The sequence below is a fragment of the Musca autumnalis genome, unplaced genomic scaffold (genome assembly GCF_047663935.1).
Source record: "Musca autumnalis isolate F117 unplaced genomic scaffold, ASM4766393v1 scaffold_4, whole genome shotgun sequence".
Lineage (NCBI taxonomy): Eukaryota > Metazoa > Arthropoda > Insecta > Diptera > Muscidae > Musca > Musca autumnalis.
In genome coordinates this window covers 57,930,106-57,950,887 of record NW_027411977.1, presented here as the reverse complement: position 1 = coordinate 57,950,887, position 20,782 = coordinate 57,930,106, and the positions used below count along the sequence as shown (strand labels likewise).

Genomic DNA, 20,782 nt, shown 5'->3' with positions numbered 1-20,782 from the left:
TGAAATTATAAAATTTTGCTTACACGGGAGATATCTATGAACTCATAGATAACTACGCGTAGAAATTACTGGCATAAGAAATCAATTTCTGGGAAATAACATAATACGAGAACTCAGCCAAACTAGGGCAAGTGAGTTAAAAAACTTAAGAGATTACGTCAATGGTACAGAATTTCTAAACTGACAAATTTATTTTTAATAAATTAAGCAAAACAAAAATTATCCTTCTTTGGGCTTCCGAATTTAGGGTGCACAACGGGCCTACTCTGGCTTAGGTGTATGTCTATACGGGCATATGGCGATTCCCAAAACGCCCCTCTTTTCAACCTAACCTAATGTTTCGTAGCTACTGGTACCATCATCTTAACTTGAAATTTCCCTTTTCCCTAAATTGCTTGTTGTTCTCTATTATTCCTGTAGGGACTGAAACTGACTGAAACATAACTGATTTTTATCGATTAATTTCCCCTATGCCAACTGACTACTTTTACAAGGCGATCGACGAGCGCCTAAGTAGTCAGAATTGTCCATCAATATTGTTTGACAAAACTTATTTTTAAAGCACCAACAACAACATATCCACAATTTACAAAACTATCTCCCTACAATATCATTTAGTTATAATATACAAACACACATCTAAACACTACACACTACAATTCGAACCTAATATACACAATATATAATCTTTTATCTAGAATAGCAATTTCTTTATTCATTCCACCTCGAATATTGTTAACAAAATCATTGAAATCAGTTCGTTCTCTCATTTCAGGCGAACATCCGGAGGCGATGCAAACAGAATCGGCTTCCGGCTGTCATCAATGTACATGGCTGTTAACCACGACCCTACTCCTGCTGTTGTTGCTGCTACAAAAATTCCACTATAATCCTCTTTATATGTGGTGGCAATCAAATGCAAAAATGGTAACCGGGGGACAAGTAGAAACCACCAAAACCACATCAACAACAGATCACACTTCTTCTATGCCCTGCAAGCAGCGGCGGATACATGAACAACAATTTGTGGCAAACAAAATCATCATCGATTTGCATAACAATCCGGATAAATATACTATAAAAAACCATAGAAATTGCTGCTGACACCATGGTCATGAGAGCTGTCATCATCAACATTATCACTATCGTTGCGATAATCACCATAATTGTCCACATCAGCATCAGCACCAGCAGCTACAGCCAATGAAAATCTTCAGTTGATACATTCGAGAGCAGTAAGAAGTATTTTATTTCCTCTTTTATATATAAATATATGTATGTATATGTAGGATCTTGACTTGATAATTCATTGTTAGGGAGATGAATAAAAAATGAAATATAAACATATTTTGTTATATATAAATAATACATAGGTAAATAGATAAAGGAAAGAGAGAAATAGCTGTAAGAAAGAATTTATAAATGGAAAAAAAATTAAAATTTCTTTTGTATAATAAGTTCTTAAATTGCAAAGCTATATTCACACATACATACATATATTCCGTAATGTAAGGTATAGTTTAGGGATTTTCCTTTAATGGAAGGAGGCTAACAATTCATTGCATTACAATGTGGATTTTCAAATATTTCATTAACAACTTTGCGCAAAGTGTTGACACTACTACTTAGCTGGATTTTTACAGAACATTTGTTCCATAAGCCCAGCTAAGAAAAGATCTTCAATCTTCTGCTTTCTGCTGTATTTTACCAATCTGGGATATGTAGCTTTCTGATGTCTGGTTTCACTTGTTCGCTCCAACGAAGCTTTGGCCTTCCAGATTTGCGTGAACCTCCCTGCGCCCCGTATTTATACGCGTTTTTAGCGGGTTCATCATCACTCATTCTTATGACATGGCCTAGCCACCGCAGTCATTGAATCTCGATTCATTAAACTATATTGATATCGTTGTACAGTTGATACAGCTCGTTGTTCATTCGACGTCGATATTCGCCGTCAACGCAGATTGGCCCATAGATCTTTCGAAATATTTTTCTCTCGAACACACCAAGTACTGTCTTGTCTGCTCGCGGACGTACACAGGCTTCGGAACCATACATTAGCACGGGCAGTATCAGTGTTTTGTAAAGAGTTACTTTTGTTTGACGAGATGTAGCTTTAATCCTAAACTGCTTGCTCAGCCCAAAGTAGCATCTGGTAGTTTGTGTATATTGTTCCACTTCTTTTGACCTTCTCGTATCGTATGACCTTTTCCAGCAGGAAGTTGAAAAGATCACACGACAGGCCGTATCCTTGTCTGAAACCTCTTTTAATAATAAACTCTTCGGAGTTGTTCTTTCCTATTTTAACTGATTACCGAGTATCAGTTAATGTCATCTTACAAAGCCGATTGAGCTTTGCGGGAGTACCAAAATCAGGCATGGCTTGGAACACCTTTGAACGTATGGGGCTGTCGAAGGCTGCTTTATAATCGACAAAAAGTTGGAAGGTATCGATCTGTATTTCTTGGGTATTTTCCAGGATTTGTCTCAAGTTATATCTCTGGTCAATGGTCGATTTGTCCGGTCTAAAGTCGCACTGATAGGGTCCAATTATTTCATTGATCACTGGCTTTAGTCGCTCACACATTATGTCAGATACTATCTTATATGCAATAGGGAGCAGACTTATGCCCCTGTAATTGGAGCACAGATTCTTATTCCCCTTCTTGTGGGCTGGACATAGGATGCTCACGTGCCAATCGTCGGATACGCGTTCTTCCGGCCAGATGGTGCTAACTAGCTGATTTGAACAACTCGGCTGGTAGGGCATCGGCTCCTGCTGCCTTATTGTTCTTCAGTCGGTTTATTGCTGTATTTACCTCATCTTGGCCGGGCGGTATATATTCAATACCATCTTCTGGGATTGGATCTGTGGTATCTTCGTTGTCGTTAGTATTGGATACCAGCAGTTTGGAAAAATGTTCTTTCCATATCCCGAGCACACTATATGTATCAGTTACCAAATTACCTTGCTGGTCTCTACAGGAGGATGTGCCTGTTCCAAACCCATCAGTTTGATGCTTGCTGGTCTCTACAGGAGGATGTGCCTGTACCAAAGCCATCACTTTGATGCTTCACTCTTTGATAGAATTTTCGGACTTCATTTTGTCTCCTGTACATATCGATTTGTTCACACTCCCGCTTTTCCATCTCTCTCTGTTTCCTTCGAAAAAGAATTTTCTCCACTCTCCTTTTCTCCCTATACCTCTCTCGTGCGCTACGTGTTTTTACTGATTGTAGAGTAGCCCTATATGCCGCATTTTTCTCTTCGGTAACAGAATTTTTCTCTTCGGTAACAGCACCATGGGTTCCTTGGTGGGGGTCTCTGGTATCCAAATATGGATTTTGCGGCTGTTTGCATGGAGTGGGCAATATGTTGCCATTGAGTAAATATGTTATCTGGACGAGGAGCGCTTTCATTAAGCAATTGGAGCAATTGAGTGGGATATGATGTGGCTATCTGTTGTGCTTGTAGCTTACCGATGTCCAACTTCTGTGTTGTGTTGCTCGTACTTTTTTGCTGCTGCGAAGTCTATCGGCTTCATTCCGTTGTCAGATATCACTGTGCAAAATTTTTAAGGTGATCTTGTGCAAACGATTCGATCTGAGGACTTTTTGAAATTACAGACCCAAACGACAAGAAACCCTAGTTGGGGTTTGTTGTACCAGATCTAGCTCGGATTTTATGGCCCCATCTAAACATGGTTAAATATTGAGTTTTTAAAGAAATTCAGGGCTATTCTCTGAAACCAATGCGAATCTTCTTCTGACCTCTGAAGCAAATTTGTAGATAAGGACAAGAATAAAATATTTGGAGAAATAATGAACTCGAAAAACTACATTTATTGCCTCAAATTTCAAAATATATGCAAAAACTCCAAAATTTTTATACATTTCGCACCGTATCTCCAAAACCGTTAATTTTTTTCTGAATATTTTCTTTGGGAAAAATATTCCCTGGAATGTAATACACTGCTCTTCAGAACATGTTGTAAAATGCCTCTTTGCCGTTGTTTTCAGTACATTTTCAACGGCGATTTAATAAAAATGTCAATAATGTAGTGGAATCCGAAATGCGAGAATGAATTGTTGGTGTGAACTGTGTTTGGAATACGTGTTGTAAAAGATATGATGCAAACTGCCGCTGAAACAACATGAAGTACGCATTTAAGTGTTTCAGAATGTTCTAAAGAATTGTTGAGAACTTTATTTGGAATATTTTTGCAAAAGGTTACTTGGTTCAACTCCCAATAGTTTAGCCGATACTGACCAAAATTTCAGCAATTATGTCAAATTTTCTATATTTTATGGATTTTGATGCCCTATATGGAGTTTTTCTTATGTGGTTTTTTCAAAAGATAAGTTCTACTAGTTTAGGGCTACAATATTGCTAAAGACAGCAAGGCCAAATTCCTATTCGTTTCTAAGATAAAGGTCTGATAAATGCAAAAAAGTGTAGATTTAGCCCGGTTTAGATGAGGCCATAAAACTGAACTGAACTGGTTTTGTAGTCAAAATATGTACTTTCAAAAAATGCATTTTAGAAGTTGGTTGCATTTTCAGTGTTGCACAGTGTAATAAATGCGACATTTTCTTTGATTACAGAAATGCATGAGCTCAACTCCATCCTTATAATCATAAATCGACCCAGAATGTTCTGCTATCTAAATAATTGCAATATCTTTTCCTTTTCCATGTTACATACAAATGCACTGTGTGGTGTAATGTATAATAACGAACTTAAGATATCCTCCATGATATAATGGAGAATAATCTTATCTCAATTTGTTTGTTTGTTTGTTGATATGGCAACGAACCGACATTTCTATATCTACTTTGCCTTCTTTCCTATACTTCAGAGAGTCACAAAAGAAAGACAATGCTTTGCAAACGGAAAAACTAACTTAATATACCCTCCATACTATGGTGGAAAGTATAAAAAAACAAATATGGTAATGAGAATTGATGCCCCTTCCCTAGAAATAGATTGAGTAACTGTATAACAGTGATACCCTAATTAGGTTTAAGTAAATAGATTAACTATAGTTTAGATAAATGCTAGTAAAACAATAATTGCAAATGTAAATACTATAATTAGGAAATCAGTTTGATTTATCAAACACACAAATACACACAGAGGTGGAACAATGCCATAGCATATGTGTGCAGGTATACTGTTTTGTTTATTTTTTATTATTAAATTAAAAATGTAAATGATTATACACAACCTGTAACGTGGCCATCGTAAATTGACTCTTCAAAAAAGAACGAATACCTTTCAAAGAATACACAATGTCATTGATTACAACATGTTAATGATAGTTCTAACATATCCAGTTTTCTATTCAAATGGGTTTCATTAAAAAATTTAAAAATCTAATAATTAAAAATCATTATTACAAAGTATAATGAAGAAAATTGTGAAATTACCAAGAATAAAAGTTACGTAAATTAATATTTTATTACTTTAAACTCCACTGGAGCATAACAGCCATAGGCTGTTATCAGTATTATATTTAGTCCTATTATGTACATTGATTTCTATTGAATTTTATGCGGTATTTGTTATGATTATAATTATATACTTTTTTAATCATAATTAGTTGTCAGGCATTTGCTTGCTTATGATTTATGCAAATGGCATTGTAAACCCTAATCAAAAACAAAATTTCACATAAATGTGAGTGTATAAAAAATTACAATAAATCAAAAAGCAAAAAAAAAAAAACATAAAATAAATTAATTAGTTATAATGTATTCGAATTCATATTAATTATAAATGTAAATTATGAATTTGAATGGAAATATTTAATAAAAGTATAAAAATGTAACAGTTAAAACTGAAACAGAAAATGTGTTTTTAATTTTCTATTGCATATGACGATTAAAGGTAAGTAATATTACTGTGGTCCCACTTGTACGGAAAGGAGTGCCAAAAATTGTACTAATCGAGTTAACGCCTGGAAATTTTAAACATAGTTATATAACAAGCCCAAAAGGGAGAAAAACTGATTTATTGGATGTAGGTCCACATTTGGGTGTAGCCCCCATATAAAGGTACCCCCCGATTTTTTTTTTTTTTTTCTTTTGACGATTTTAGTCAGTCGATTTGGCATTTACGTTAACATTTTACGTTCTGGCGGAACAACATACAACCTTGCAAGAAATGTTCAATATAGGTCCACGTTTAGGTATAGTTCCCATCAGGGACATACGCAGGATTTCATTTCGGGGGGGCCCAACTTGACCAAAAATCATGAAATTAAAAAATGTTGTGTAGCGTTACGTAAATCTATTTTAATGGGTTATGGCCACTTATAAGAATCCATTTTAATGCATTTGTTTAAGAAATCTATTAAACCTTGAGTTACCTTCTATTTTTTTTTTTTGAAAAAATCTTTCTGACAAATGTCCGCCTATAAAGCACTGTTTTTAACTAAAGCAGTTTACGGTATCCACTGTAGTTTGAAAAAGAATAAACCGATCAGCATATATTTTTGTGGGATCATTACGAACCTAATAATCTTGTCCATTATCAAAACGGAATTAAAAAAAAAAAACAATTTTTAAAAATTTTGTAAAGCTAAATCGAAATTTCGATTTTAACAAAAATAAAAACCTGTAAAAAAATTGATATTTTTGTTGGACTCCGTCAGCAGTTTTTTAAAGACTCTCTCGGTTAATCACATGCTTTATGTGTATAATAGTCCCACAAAAACATATAAAGACCGGAGCATCCGTTTTCGAGCTACAGTGGGCACCGCTTTCAAAAGTGCCTCTTCGAGGAAATGACGTTTTTAGTTTCTATGCTACATACAAAACGCAATAAATGTTTCCCTTCGAAAGCTCATATCTCGGTAAATTGTTGTCCGATGGACTGGAGATTTTGACACATATTCTATTCTACATGTACTTTAAAATGAGCCAAAAAAATTAGATTTTTCGAATTTTATATGAAATATTGATACATAGCATGTAAATTCAATAGAAAGAATTCATAATATTTAGGATACAATTTTAAATAATTACAGAGTAGGATATTTAGAATTGAAAATAGACTATAATCATATAGGTCCACGTTATGGTTTATCGCAGAATTTTACAAACACAAAGAATTGCCGTTATCTCTGCTATAGCAAGATTTTCACTATTTCTATGATAGTCCGGTCAAAATAGACACGCGTATAAGGGGGAAATAGCAAAAATTCCCACAAAGCTGAATTTTGGTGGAGAGCTAGGGTTAGCCATTAGAAGCAACGTCCTAAAAGTCCCCATCGATCCCATGTGTGCAAAACAAGTTATTCGGGGTCAAAGGTCATTTTTGGAGCCATTATTCAGTTTTTTTAATTTTTCTCAAAAACGGTAGGACTTAGCAAAAGCCGGCTAAAGTAAAAGTTGTAGATTCAATAATTGTCTACAGGAGTGGTCTTTATGATTCTTAAAAAAGACTTACCATTTTCGAGATATCGCGATCTAAATGTCAAATAAAGAATTAGCCGCGTAAGTACATTATGAGGCGAACCGGTTAAAGTAACGACACTATGTGTTAGATACTTCCGTAAGCTTTCAAACGATATCCACTTTGCAGTAATCGGTTCGGTAGAACCGGGTCTAACCCGGTTTTTAAATTTGGCCTTTCGGGTCGAATAACCGGCGAATCGGATCCGCATCCGTTGAAAATTATACATTTCCGTAATCAGCGCAACAAACCCTACCTTCGGATAAAACTTGAAAAAAAATCGGAGAGTTTTCGTTAGGGTCGTTCCCGTTGGGCTTTCGATTATACATGTGGGTTAAATGGGCTATTTTCGCATAAAATGAATCTAACATTGAATAACTCTACTAAACACGCTCCGATTTTGCTGGATTATTTTTTAGAAGATAACTATAATTTCGCTCTTCACGAAAATATATATTTTTTGGGGGACAGACCCGATTACTTCGCTTATTTTAGCCGGTTCGTCTGAATATGTGCATATTTCCCTTATAAGTGCATAAAAATCATGTGTTTTTTAGAACAGCTATATCTCAAGAATGGTTCCTCCTAGGAAAAAAATTATAAAAGTCATACTTGTAGATAATTTTTCTGTCTACAATATTTACTTTAGTCACTTTTTGATCAGATCAACCGTTTTCAAAAAATAAATCCGAAAACCTAAAAAACCCTTAAAATTTGACCTTTGACCCCGAATAATTTTTTTTGCACACATGGTATCGATGGGGACTTTTAGGACGTTGCTTCTAATGGCAAACCCTAGCTCTCCACCAAAATTCAGCTCTGTGGGAATTTTTGCTATTTCAATGTCTATTTTGACCGGACTAATGATCTTATCTTAATTTTTATGAATATCGTCTGTCGTTGATATGTGAACATTAAGAAAAATTTAACAGTTTTGGAGATATGGTGCGGAATGTAGACAAATTATGGATTTTTTTAGATATATTATAACATTTGAGGCAATAAATGTACTTTTCCCAGTTCATTACTTCTCCAAATATTTTAGTCTGGCCCAAGGCATATTTATACAAGGTAGAAGTGACAACCTGCTGTATTCTTACTTTTTTTGTAAATTTAGTTTTCAAAATGTAATAGGGTCTACTCATGAAATTTGAAACTTCGAAATTTGCTACCGTAAAATTATTCTTTTCACCGTAAAGGTGTAATAACAATGAATTACGACAGTTCGGTATGCTTTATATTTACATTTTGATTCAAATTTGTTCTATTTTAGATGATTTTCAAAATGTATTTATGTCTTTCCTGAAAAAATTTTTGGAACGACCCTTTTATTCAATATTTATTTTTGACAATTAATTTTCAATAACAACAATGTTGTTTTTGTAAATTTATTAGTTGTTGTAATTCATGCATATACCTTATTTAAAATTTGCCTTGGTCTGGCCCTTATCTACAAATTTGCTTAAGTCCCAATTTACATTAGGCGAGTTTACTTGCGGCAATTGTCAGTTTGTGGGTGAGAGAGGGTGTTGAGAGGCAAAGGGTTACCATATACCTCACCTCTCTCTCCATCAAACTGACAATTGCCGCAAGTAAACTCGCCTAATGTAAATTGGGACTAAGAGGTCAGCAGAAGATTTTCATTGGTTTCAGAGATATGGCCCCGAGTTGCTTTAAAAAGTCAATATTTAACAATGTTTGGATAATCCGAGCTGGATCTGACTCAACAAAACGCAACTAGGGCTTTTGTATTTTGGGTCTGTACTTTCACAAAATCCTCACTTCAAATTGTTTGCACAAGATTACCTTAAAAATGTTGCACAATGTTATTTACCGGAGGAGATAGAGTCTGATTCCAGGATTATTTTTACTTTTAATATAATGTTACAAAAGAAGCGTTATAATTTTTGTTCTTCTTAATTCTACGATTAGAAGTTTTTGGACTCGAAGACAAATATTTTGATGGACTTAGTTCTATATAATTTTGACAAATAACAATCGATCCTTATTGAACCCCACATAATTATTCGCTAATAATAAGATAATTAATTTTAGAAACGGATCTTATTTTGAGGGACACTCCTGTCGATAGTTACCGCGCCCATAAGCTATTTTAGTTGGTCACCGTAGTATTTACATTTTTGTCAGGAAGCATGAACTTGTCCACGAAAAATAGGATATCGCTGTAAACAAGACTACAAAATGTCCAAAGGATCCTCGAACAGTCTTTAAACTGCAGTTATGTTAGACTTGTATGAGGGACCTAAAGATGTTGTCCAAAAATTCTCTTGAAACTTGATGTACTTTTGGAAGTAAATTTGCGAGTGGACCTAGGTAGTCCATACTAGGTTCGATTTTAGACTGAATCGGTTAGTCCCTTCGACCATTTTAGTTAACATTTTTTAACTTTTATGGCAGAGGTACAGATATAACTTAAATTTAATTTGGACAAAACATTACGAGATCCATATTTAGGACCAAATCGGTTGATCCGTTCGAGAGTTATCATGTTTCGTATCCTACTGTATATAATCTCGTAACCTTAAAGTCTGAGGCTACAATTATACATCGGTGATGATAAGGAAAAAAAAAATAAAGTGACGCACAAAAATTCATTTGTCTTCATTATTTTCTCATACTGTTTAGCAGCTAATTTGTCTAAAATAGGATAAAAAAATTTTGGCGATGCCAGTAAAACAAATTTCTAAATGGCTTTCATGATGTAGTCCACGAAGGATAAATTTTATCCAATAGACATTTTTCATATACTTCCATTCCCACAATACTCAACTCGTTATTTTTGTTGTTACAGAATGAGTTTTAAGCTTCGAGAGCTATATATAGTTCGAATATGACATAAAGTTGGAGTATATTCATTATGGAATTCGCATTTGATAGTGGAATGATATGACATGAAGAAGTAATTCAGATTTCATTGGAAGTTTCTCTCAAAAACAGCGTACAAACAAAAAAATTTCAAATATTTTCTTACAAAACTTGTTAATGATGAACATTTTCTGTTCAGAAACTTAAGAAAAGTATAAGTTTTAATTTGAAATCTTCAAACATACAAACATTTTTATGAGAAAAAATATAATAAGTAGTTGCAGTAGCTTAACAAATTTAGTTCGACCAAATCATTTCGGGGGGGGGGGGGGCCGGGCCCCCTGTGCCCACCACCCCTGCGTACGTCCCTGGTTCCCATAGATTTTAGCCAGATTTCCTAACCGAGTTGGCTGTAATTTTGTATTTTGCAAAAAATGTTCAATATAGGTCCAATTTTAGGTATACCTCCTCATATTCGGTATTTTGATGATTTTAGCCGGATTTTCTAACCGAGTTGGCTGTAATTTTGTATTTTGACTTCGGAGGGAAGATCATACGTCCATGCAAAAAATGTTCAATATAGGTCCAAGTTTAGGTATACACGCAAAACAAAAAACGGCCTCTCTAACATATGTCCCAAACATATTTTGCAGCAAACATATATATGTTTGCAACAGTCCCAAACATAATATATGTTTGGGTCTGCAAACAAATATATGTTTGGGTGCAAACATATATATGTTTGGGTGCAAAGATATTTATGTTCGGGTGCAAAGATATATATGTTTGGGTGCAAACAAAGATATGTTTGGGTGGAAACAATTTTATGTTTGGGTGCAAACATTTTATATGTTTGGGTGCAAAAAATACAAACCCAAAAGGCACAAAAAAAAAAACAAACACATGCACCAGTGGGCTGGTGGGCTGAGAGCAAGGGAGCGTAAAATTCCATGTAAAACACTTTAAAACAATGGAGGGCAAATTGCGAGAGACTCATGTATTTTTTACACTTTTGTGTATGAGGCCGAGCATTTCTACTTTAAAATGTGTGCTCACTTGCTCTCAGTAAGAACTCACTGACTGTGTATGAGGCCGAGCATTTCTACTTTAAAATGTGTGCTCACTTGCTCTCAGTAAGAACTCACTGGCTATCTCTATAGTATACACACAAATGTTGTGTTTTTTATTGAAAAGCAAAAGAACAACAAACACATAGGTACATACATAATTCCAAAGAAATACCTAACACACTTTAATAAAAGAAAAACTGATTGAAATAATTTGTAAATAGTCACACTTTTAAAAAGGAAAAATAAATAGAAACGTAGTTAAACGCTTCTCCTTAGTTGTGAAATAAAACAAATTGTCCTCATAGTTGAAATCATCAGCGGGGAATCGGCATCTAGAATCAAATGATTATGTAATGTAATAAATAAATATGGATATGCCATATTTCAAATATACATTAGTATGTATATAATTACCAATATTTCTTCCTTGTCCAATAAAATATTTCCATTCACCTTATTGATTCAATTATAAAATTTTCAATCATAAAATGTGTTGGGCATTTAATTTACTAAAAAGCACAATTTCTTTAAGAAAACACAAAACACTGATTTATTCACTCACTTTACCGTCTTGACTCTACAAAGGCAACTAAAACACTGAAGAAAGAAAAAAATGTAATTCATATCATTTCTTCTTTTCATATCATTTCTTCTTTTCTTTTTCGCCAGCTAAGTTGGTTAATAACAACAAAACAAGAAACACGCGAGTTTGACGCATACATATTATGTTTGGATCCAAACATATAGTTGTTTGCAACCGGTCCCAAACATATATTTGTTTGGATCCAAACATATTTCTAACATAAATTTTTCTGCGTGTAGGTCCCATATAAACGAACCTTCCTATATTCGGTATTTTGACCGAATCCTCTCGATTAGGCTGTAGTTTAGCATTTTGAGTTCTAAGGGAACAACCACCCTTGCCACCTTGCAAGTAATGTTCAATATAGGTCTACGTTTAAGTATAGCTCCCATATAAACGTACCTCCCGATTTTCGGAATTTTAGCGATTTTACAAGGCTTACAGGGTGGCAGCTGGATTTCTTTTTATCGTAAACTATAGACTTCCCCTGTATTTTAAAAAGAATATTTACTTGTCCTTACGGGGTCTACATTAGTAAAACTCAACATAAATTTATAGCAATAACATTAAAAATAGCACAAAAAGTCATTTACTAAGAATTTATTTTTGAGGAACTTAGAAAACTAATTTTGAATTTGTTTTTTCGTATGAATATTGTCAATGCCATCATCTATAAGTTTTATTTTGGAAATTTTACATTTACCTCCTCATTTTTTTATAATTTCTCTCATAAGCTACTAATTCTCTCCGGATCTTTTTTTCATTTTTAAGGTACCACATACAAATCTCAACTTCTTCGACTTAATTTGGCATATTGCCGCAGTAAATTGGCAAAAATAATACTTAATTTCTTAGCTGGACCATTACAGAACATTTGTTCCATAGGCCGAACTAAGAAAAGATGTCCATTTCTCTCTGTTTGTTGCTTCGCACTCTGTAATACCGCGCCTTTTCATCTCATCAACCACTTGTTTGCGCCATCTATTCCTTGGCCTGCCAATTCCGCGTGCTCCGCCAAGCGGTCCGTATTTATACGCCTTTTTAGCGGGTTCATCATCGCTCAATCTTATGATATGGCCTAGCCAACGCAATCGCTGCATCTCGATACGTTTAACAATATTGATGTCGTTGTATAGCAGATACAGCTCGTGGTTCATGCGACGTCGATATTCACCGTCAACGCAGATTGGTCCTTAGATCTTTCGAAGAATCTCAAACACGACAAGCACTGCCATGTCTGCTTGCGCAAGTACCCAGGCTTCGGAGCCATACATCAGCACGGGTAGTATCAGTGTTTTGTAGAGCGTTATTTTTGTTTGACGAGATGTGGCTTTGTTTTCAAACTGCTTACTTAAACCAAAGTAGCATCTGTTGGCCAATAAAATTCTTCTTTTTATTTCACAACTGATGTCGAGGTAGACAAAGTCTTTTACTACCTCAATATTATAGGAACCAACTTCCACAGTCGGTCCGAGCTCAATGGACGCATTGCGCGTCGACACCATCAACTTGGTCTTTTCGCCGTTTACCGCCAGACCCACTTTAGCAGATTCTCCTTCGACCTTCATAAAGGTATCAGTTACTTCTTTTACTGATCGGCCAATTTTGTCTATATCATCAGCATAATCAAGTAACATGTGACTATTGGTGTAGATTGTGCCACTTCTTTTGACGTTTGCCTCTCGTATAACCTTTTCCAGCAGGATGTTGAAGACATCCCACGAAATGCTGTCTCCTTGTCTGAAACCTCTTTTGGTACCAAACTTTTCGGAGAAGTTCTTTCCTATTTTAACTGAGGACCTCGTGTCAGTTAAAGTCATTTTACAAAGCCGGATGAGCTTTGCGGGGATACCAAATTCAGACATGGCTTGGAATACCTTTGAACGCAGCGGGCTGTCGAAGGCTGCTTTATAATCGACAAAAATATGGTAGGTGTCGATCTGCATATCTTTGGCGCAGGCTAAATATCAGGTCAATGGTGGACTTGCCAGGTCTAAAGCCGCATTGGTATGGTCCAATTATCTCGTTGACCATAGACTTTAGTCGTTCGCACAATATCCCTGACACGATCTTGTAGGCAATAGGGAGTAGACTTATTTCCCTATAGTTAGAGCATACAGTCTTATCTCCCTTCTTGTGGACAGGGCACAGGATACTCAGGTTCCAATCGTCGGGTACTCGTTCTTCCTGCCAGATGGTGCTAACTAGCTGATGAATACACCTTATCAGCGTGTCGCCTTCGGCTTTGCTTATTATTCTTCAGCCGATTTATTGCTGTCTTTACCTCATCTTGGCTGGGCGGTATACATTCAATACCACCTTCTGGGATTGGGACTGTGGTATCTTCGTCTTCTTCGCTGCTATTGGATACCAACAGTTTTGCAAAATGTTCTTTCCATATCCTGAGTACACTATCTGTATCAGTTACCAAATTGCCTTGCTGGTCTCTACAGGAGTATGTGCCTGTACCAAAGCCATCAGTTTGATGCTTGACTCTTTGGTAGAATATTCGGACCTCATTCTGGCTCCTGTACATCTCGATTTTTTCACACTCCCGCTTTTCCATCTCTCTCTTTTTCCTGCGGAAAAGACGTTTCTCCTCTCTCCTTTTCTCCCTGTATCTCTCTCGTGCGCCATGCGTTGCTACGGTAGTAGCCCTATATGCCGCATTTTTCTCTTCGGTGGCAGAACGACACTCCTGATCATTGGTGGAGGTCTCTGGTATCCAAGAATGGATTTTGCGGCTGTTTGATTGGAGTGGGCAATGCTTTGCCATTGCGCTGATACGTTATCGGGATGAGGAGTGCTTTGATTAGGCAATTGGGCTAGTTGAGTGGAATATGCTGTGGCTATCTGTTGTGATTGCAGCTTACCGATGTCCATCTTTCGTGTTATGTCTGTTCGTACTTTGTTTGCTACGTTTAATCTGGTACGTACCGAATCAATGTTTGCGCCTCGGAACGATGGTAAATCCAACACGTTCGATGAATGTCTTCCATGTATCACATCAAGCTGCTTACCAGATGTTTTAGTCTCCGACTAACTACGAATCCGCAACCAAACTCATGCTTTACGTTATGACAGCTATAATTCAGTGCGTCACTTTTAGGTGTTGTTGTGACACCTTTCCCAATCCATCGTATTTCCTGTATGGCAGTAATATCGGCCTTGTACTTTTCAGGTACATCTGCCAATGCCAAGACTGCACCTTCTCTTTTTTTTTCTTTTCGACGCCCAAACCCAAGTTTTTAACGTTCTTATGGGTGAACGCGCGGCACATGTTAGCTCACTACCTTTAATAACACTGTATAATAAAAATTTACTGCGTTTAGAGAATATTTATTTCAATCGCAATCAAATTTGTCGACATGCACGGTGGTGCCGAAGTTTTTCGGCAATTTACACACATACCACACGATTACGAAGAAAGAAGGCAAAGGCAACAAATGTTTTGATTTGTTGTTGTTCAATAGCTTGTTTGACCTACCAATTTACTACCACATTTGTAATACTTGCGGCATTGACACAAAGACATATTTAGAAGTTTTACTACATAAATTTGAAAAGCAAACAGAAAATATTACTATAATTTTTTTTGGAAGTCTCGAAACAACTGGTACCCATAAAAAAAACAAATAAAACTGTATCAGTCGGCTTTGCCTACATAAATATAACCCCCAGCCTGTGTGAATTGAAACATTTCTTTCCCAAAAAGCTGTTGTATTTAGGGGGTTTTCAGAATGTTTGACCGACAAAAATATGGATTTGGAGGGTACCTAAAGATCCGACATAGTCCATTTTGGAAGTCATTCCTCTGGATAGATATTGCGCCCACCTGCCATTTCACTGGGTCACCATATAATTTAGATCTTTTGTACCATTATATCCGGAAAAAATTACTTGTCTACGAAAAACATATTATCGCTGTAAACAGGGCCACTAGAAATACCTTCGGTAAAAATTTCCAAAGGATCCTCGAACAGAACCTTAACCGCATAAAAATCTTGAAGATTTTTGTGCGCGGTACCACTAGGAGTTGATCGATAGAGCCCACTTTTGAATATAAACTAAGTTTGGTCAAAATATTTCGAGATAAAAAGTTCATGTGATATCGCGCATATCATTTTAGCGAATATTTTCGAACTTTTGTGGGGGAGGTACCGGAAGAAGTGGACCTATGAGCTCCAACTTCGAATTTCCTCTAATATTCGAAGAAATATTACGATATGCAAAGTGTGGACCAACGCTGTATTCGGTTTGAGAATTATCGTCCGCACCAGCCACAACACATGATGTCCGTAGAGGTTTTACAGCCCTTATTACAATCGTATAGGGGCTATGAGCGCAACATGTTGCAAGTAAAATCCAAACGATTCGAAAGAAAGTCCTAAACTCCACTTTTCGAAATTTTGAGTGGGAGGTACCCGAAGGATCCATATTCTTATCGGATCTAGGTCTCGTAAAAATATTACCATGTGCAAAGCATGGAGCAAATCGGTTACTGTTTTCGAGAGTTATCGTAAGTGGCATTTTAGCGAAAAGTTTTGAACTTTTGGAGGGAGATCCCCGAAGGCGTGGACCGATATGACCCATCTTAGAACTTGTTTTAATGTTGCTCAAAATATTGCGACTACCAAATTTTGGACTATCTCGGTTTGTTCGTTGGAGAGTTATCGTGCGCTCCATCCACTGCACATGGTGCCATAGCGGGTTTTCACAGCTTTCGGGCTATTTTCTCAGGAAGTATTGACATGTCCCTAAAAAAAACTTGTGGCGTCGTAATGGGGGTAGCAAATACAAGTTGTTACAACAAAAATCAAAACGATTCGAGAGAAGGTCTTAAACTACACTTTTCCTAAAAATTGTGTTGGAGGTACCCGAAGGAGTGGATCGATACTCTTCATATTCGAACTTGATCTATGCCTGGTACAAATATTACGATGTGCAAAGTATGGACCAAATCGGTAAGTCCCTTCGAGAGTCATCGAACGTATAATTTTTGCGAAAATTTTTGAACATTTGTGGGGAAGCAATTATCTTCCCCAATGGTAAAGCTTTAATATAAATGTTTATAAAGCAAAATCCGTCTATTTTATTGGGAGAATTAAGCAAAATTAAGGAAGTTTTTTTGACTAAAATATGTGCTTATTTCGGCTGTAACATCGAAACTATTATACCAGTCTGTATGATTTTAGTGTCATTTGATTCGCCTTCAAGTTTTGATCCCCAGCAAATTTTTATGTAATTTTATGACAGTTAAATGGGCCTTTATTTTGAAAAAAGTTGACTTAAATTCAATAATATATCAATTTTTTCTGAATTCTGAGTAACATTTTACATGTATGTACATGCAATCTACTCGCTGAAGTCGCTTCGAGAGAACTTTTTAGTAACAATTGTGCTCATTAAAATAATTAGCGTTTTTATTATTTTTTTTTTTTTAAGACGAAATAGAACCGCCGTTACTTTTGTCCGCAACAACAAAAAATTGGCTCGCGAGCAGATTCGTACTGGGAAATTTTTTCTTAACCTATGTACCAAAAATCCTTGATGTAGCGCAAAAAAAATTAACATTTTTTTTTGAAATGGGTTTGTATATACACTTTCATACGGGCAAAATGTGCCTCATCAAAATAATGGTTTTAGACCCCAAGTATGTTTGGACGAAATGTGTTTCAGATAATTTGATTTAGCAATGTCCGTCCGTCCGTCTGTCTGTCTGTCTTGCTGGAGCGCACGATAAATCTCAAACGGATCAACCGATTCAGTCTAAAATGTGAACTTCGTAATATTTTGTCCAGACTTAGTTAAAGTTCGAAGATGGGTTATATCGGTCCACTCCTTCCGGAATGAAAGATAACTCTCGAACGGATCTGCCAATTCGGTCCAAAATGTGGTCTTCGTAATATTTTGTGCAAACTTAGTTTTAGTTCGAAGATAAGCCTTATCGATCCACTCCTTCAGGTACCTCCCCCACAAAAGTTCAAAAATGTTAGGAAAAATTGTGCGCACGATAACTCTTGATGGGAGTGACCGTCCATACTTTACACATCATAATATATCTGTCAGATTTAGATCAGGTTCGAATATGGACTACATTTGTCCACTCCTTCGGGTACCTCCCACACAAAATTTTGGATAAATTCACTTTAAGACCTGCTCTCGAATCACTTTAGTTTTTGTTGAATCAACTTGCATTAGCTGCCTCAATTACGACGGTAAAAGTTCAGGGGCAAGTCCATACTTATTGAGAAAATAGCCCGAAAGTTGTAGAAGACCCCTATCGCACCATATGTAGTGGCTGGAGAGCTCGAACCGAATACTGCGTTCGTCCACAATTTGGATATTTTAATATTTCTTCGAAAATTACATGCAATTCGAGGGAGGTGCTTATAGGTCCAATCCTTCCTGTACCTCCCCCACAAAAGTTCGAAAATATTCCCTAAAACTTGGGCCCTATCTGTTCAATCCTTGTGGTACCACCCACACAAATTTTTCTCTCTGTTTGTCTGTCTGTTCGAGGATCCTTTGGTCATTTTTACAGAATGTTTTCCAAGGGACCCTGTTTACAGCGATATTATGTTTTTCGTAGGCTAGTGTGATAAAAAAAGCTCTATCTATCAATATCCTCGCAAATTTTAGAGCTTTAATACTATCCACACTTTTGTCGTTTCATACGCCTAAAGTTTTGAAAACCCCCCTAAATACATAAGTTTTTTTTTTTGGGAAAAAAGTATTTCAATACACACAGGCAAAGGGTATATCTCTGTCAACAAAGCCGAATGATACTTTCTTACTTGTTTATTTATTATATTATAATTTTATACTTTTATACACAACAAAATAATATGGAGGGTATATTAACATTATTTTTCCGTTTGTTACGCATTGAAATAATCATTTGCGACCCTATAAAATATATATATTCTGCGACAGGATGCAATTCTGTGTCGACCTATCAATCACTCCAGCGTCCACAATAATTGAGCTAGACCGAGTGCCTTTTTGCCACATGCAGGTTCGGGATTTTTATGATTTTAGCTATTTGCTGTATTTTGACATTTGAGTTTCCTAGTGCTCACAAAACGGCTTTACCAAAAATTTTCAACATAGGACCACGTTTTGATATAGCCGTCATATACGTATATATCTCGATTTTCGGTACTTTGATGGTTTTAACTACTGTTTGTGACTCAAAACCCTTAAATACCGAAAAGGTAGCGTTATAGGGGGGCTATACCAAAATGCTGACCTTTGTTTACATTTTTTGACCACTGGGAACTTCAAATGTCAAATTACAGCAAGTTAAAATTCCTCAAAACACCAAAGATCTGGAGCTACCGGCTATGCCAAAACATGGACCTATGTTGATAAATTTTTATGGAGAAGTTTTTTGACCCCTTGCGAACCTCAAGTGTCAATTAACAGGTTAGGTTAAGTTAGGTTAAAGGATAGTTAGGTTACTGTTCATCCTAGGTTGATGAAGATGATGTGATGTGTGGTAAGAAGATGATGAGTATGATGAGGTACATATGCAGATGAGGTCAAGTTGATAGCTTGGTAAGATTATGAGGTTGATGAAGTAGTGATGAAGATGTATGTTGATGAGGTTTGGGGTTATTGCTCGTTGGGATTGGATAAGAAGATGAGTTGAGTGTCAGATTGTAGCAGGATCATTGGCCAATTGCTATACTGGAAGTAGATATACGATACTTACGTTAGTTACATGCAGAAAATATATATGTTAGAAATATGTTTGGATCCAAACAAATATTTGTTTGGGTCTGATTGCAAACAAATATATGTTTGGATCCAAACATAATTAGTTTGTGTCCAAACAAATATATGTTTGCAACATTTTGTAACATATCTCAATTTAATATGTTTGTGTACCAACATATTTTTTGTTTGAACATATTTTTTATGGGTGGAGAGAATTTTGGTCAAAGAGAGTAACAACAGGGCTCTCGCAGCTGCTGCCCTGCCAGCAATTGGAAGTGAGTTTCGCACTCCCTCGCCTAAGAGGTCACTCCGGAGACACCCCAAGGAAGATAGTCGGTGAATTACACAAACAATTTCTATAGCCTTATTGTGATTACGTTTTATCGCGTATGCCGACACTTCGGAGTGACTTCCAAGGCGATTGTTTACATTCATTTACCCTGCAAGCAAAAACTATCGCGGAAGTGACTTAGGCGTGTCGCCCAGGGCGATGAAAACAGTCGCGCCGATAGTCGCAGAAGTCACCCTGAAGTGACCTCCGTTGTGAAGAAATGAACCACGCCGGCGTGTCGTCTTGGAAGTCACTCCAGCGACACTTCTAGAAGATCATTTCCGCGATAGTTCTAGAAATTAAAAAAAATATTTGTTTCTATTTATTATACCCTATACCACAATGTGGAAAAGGGTATTATAAGTTTGTTTTGGGAAAAATGCATGTAACACCGCGAAATATTCGTCGGAGACCCCCAATGTGGTATACCATTCTTCATATCTCGACGAGATAAAGCGATTTTGAGATGTGTGTCCGTCCGTCAGTCCGTCCGTCCGTCCGTCCGTCTGTCCATTATAAATTGTAAACACGCTCCAGGCCGCAATTATGGACCGATCGTCACGAAATTTTGTATGGAGGTCGGGTTCAGATCAGAATAGATCCCTATTCTTATTGGTGATGATCGTGAAATATTTAGCGGGTGAAATGGACCAAAAACATAATATTTATCTAATTTTGTAGCAGCTCTGTAGGTCTCAATAATAGTCCGATCAACGCGTAATTTTAAGAAAGGTAAGAGTATATCATAAAGCAGAAGCTTGCAATTTGAGATGGCGATCGGATAATATTTA

At 36.4% G+C, this 20,782-nt stretch overlaps 1 protein-coding gene across 2 annotated transcripts in view; it reads left to right on the top strand.

Moving 5' to 3' along the window:
* LOC141402038 (zwei Ig domain protein zig-8-like) overlaps positions 1 to 1,386 on the top strand; it is a 53,464-nt gene extending 52,078 nt beyond the window's left edge. Inside the window, exon 6 of one of the 2 annotated variants that reach the window (XM_073982663.1) lies at positions 776 to 1,386. In XM_073982663.1, the coding sequence (XP_073838764.1) occupies positions 776 to 1,104 (329 nt within the window). In that variant the 3' untranslated portion in view covers positions 1,105 to 1,386. Of the gene's footprint in view, positions 1 to 757 lie in introns of both variants that reach the window. The other variant, XM_073982662.1, reaches the window with a different exon arrangement.
* The last annotated feature ends 19,396 nt before the right edge of the window (positions 1,387 to 20,782 follow it).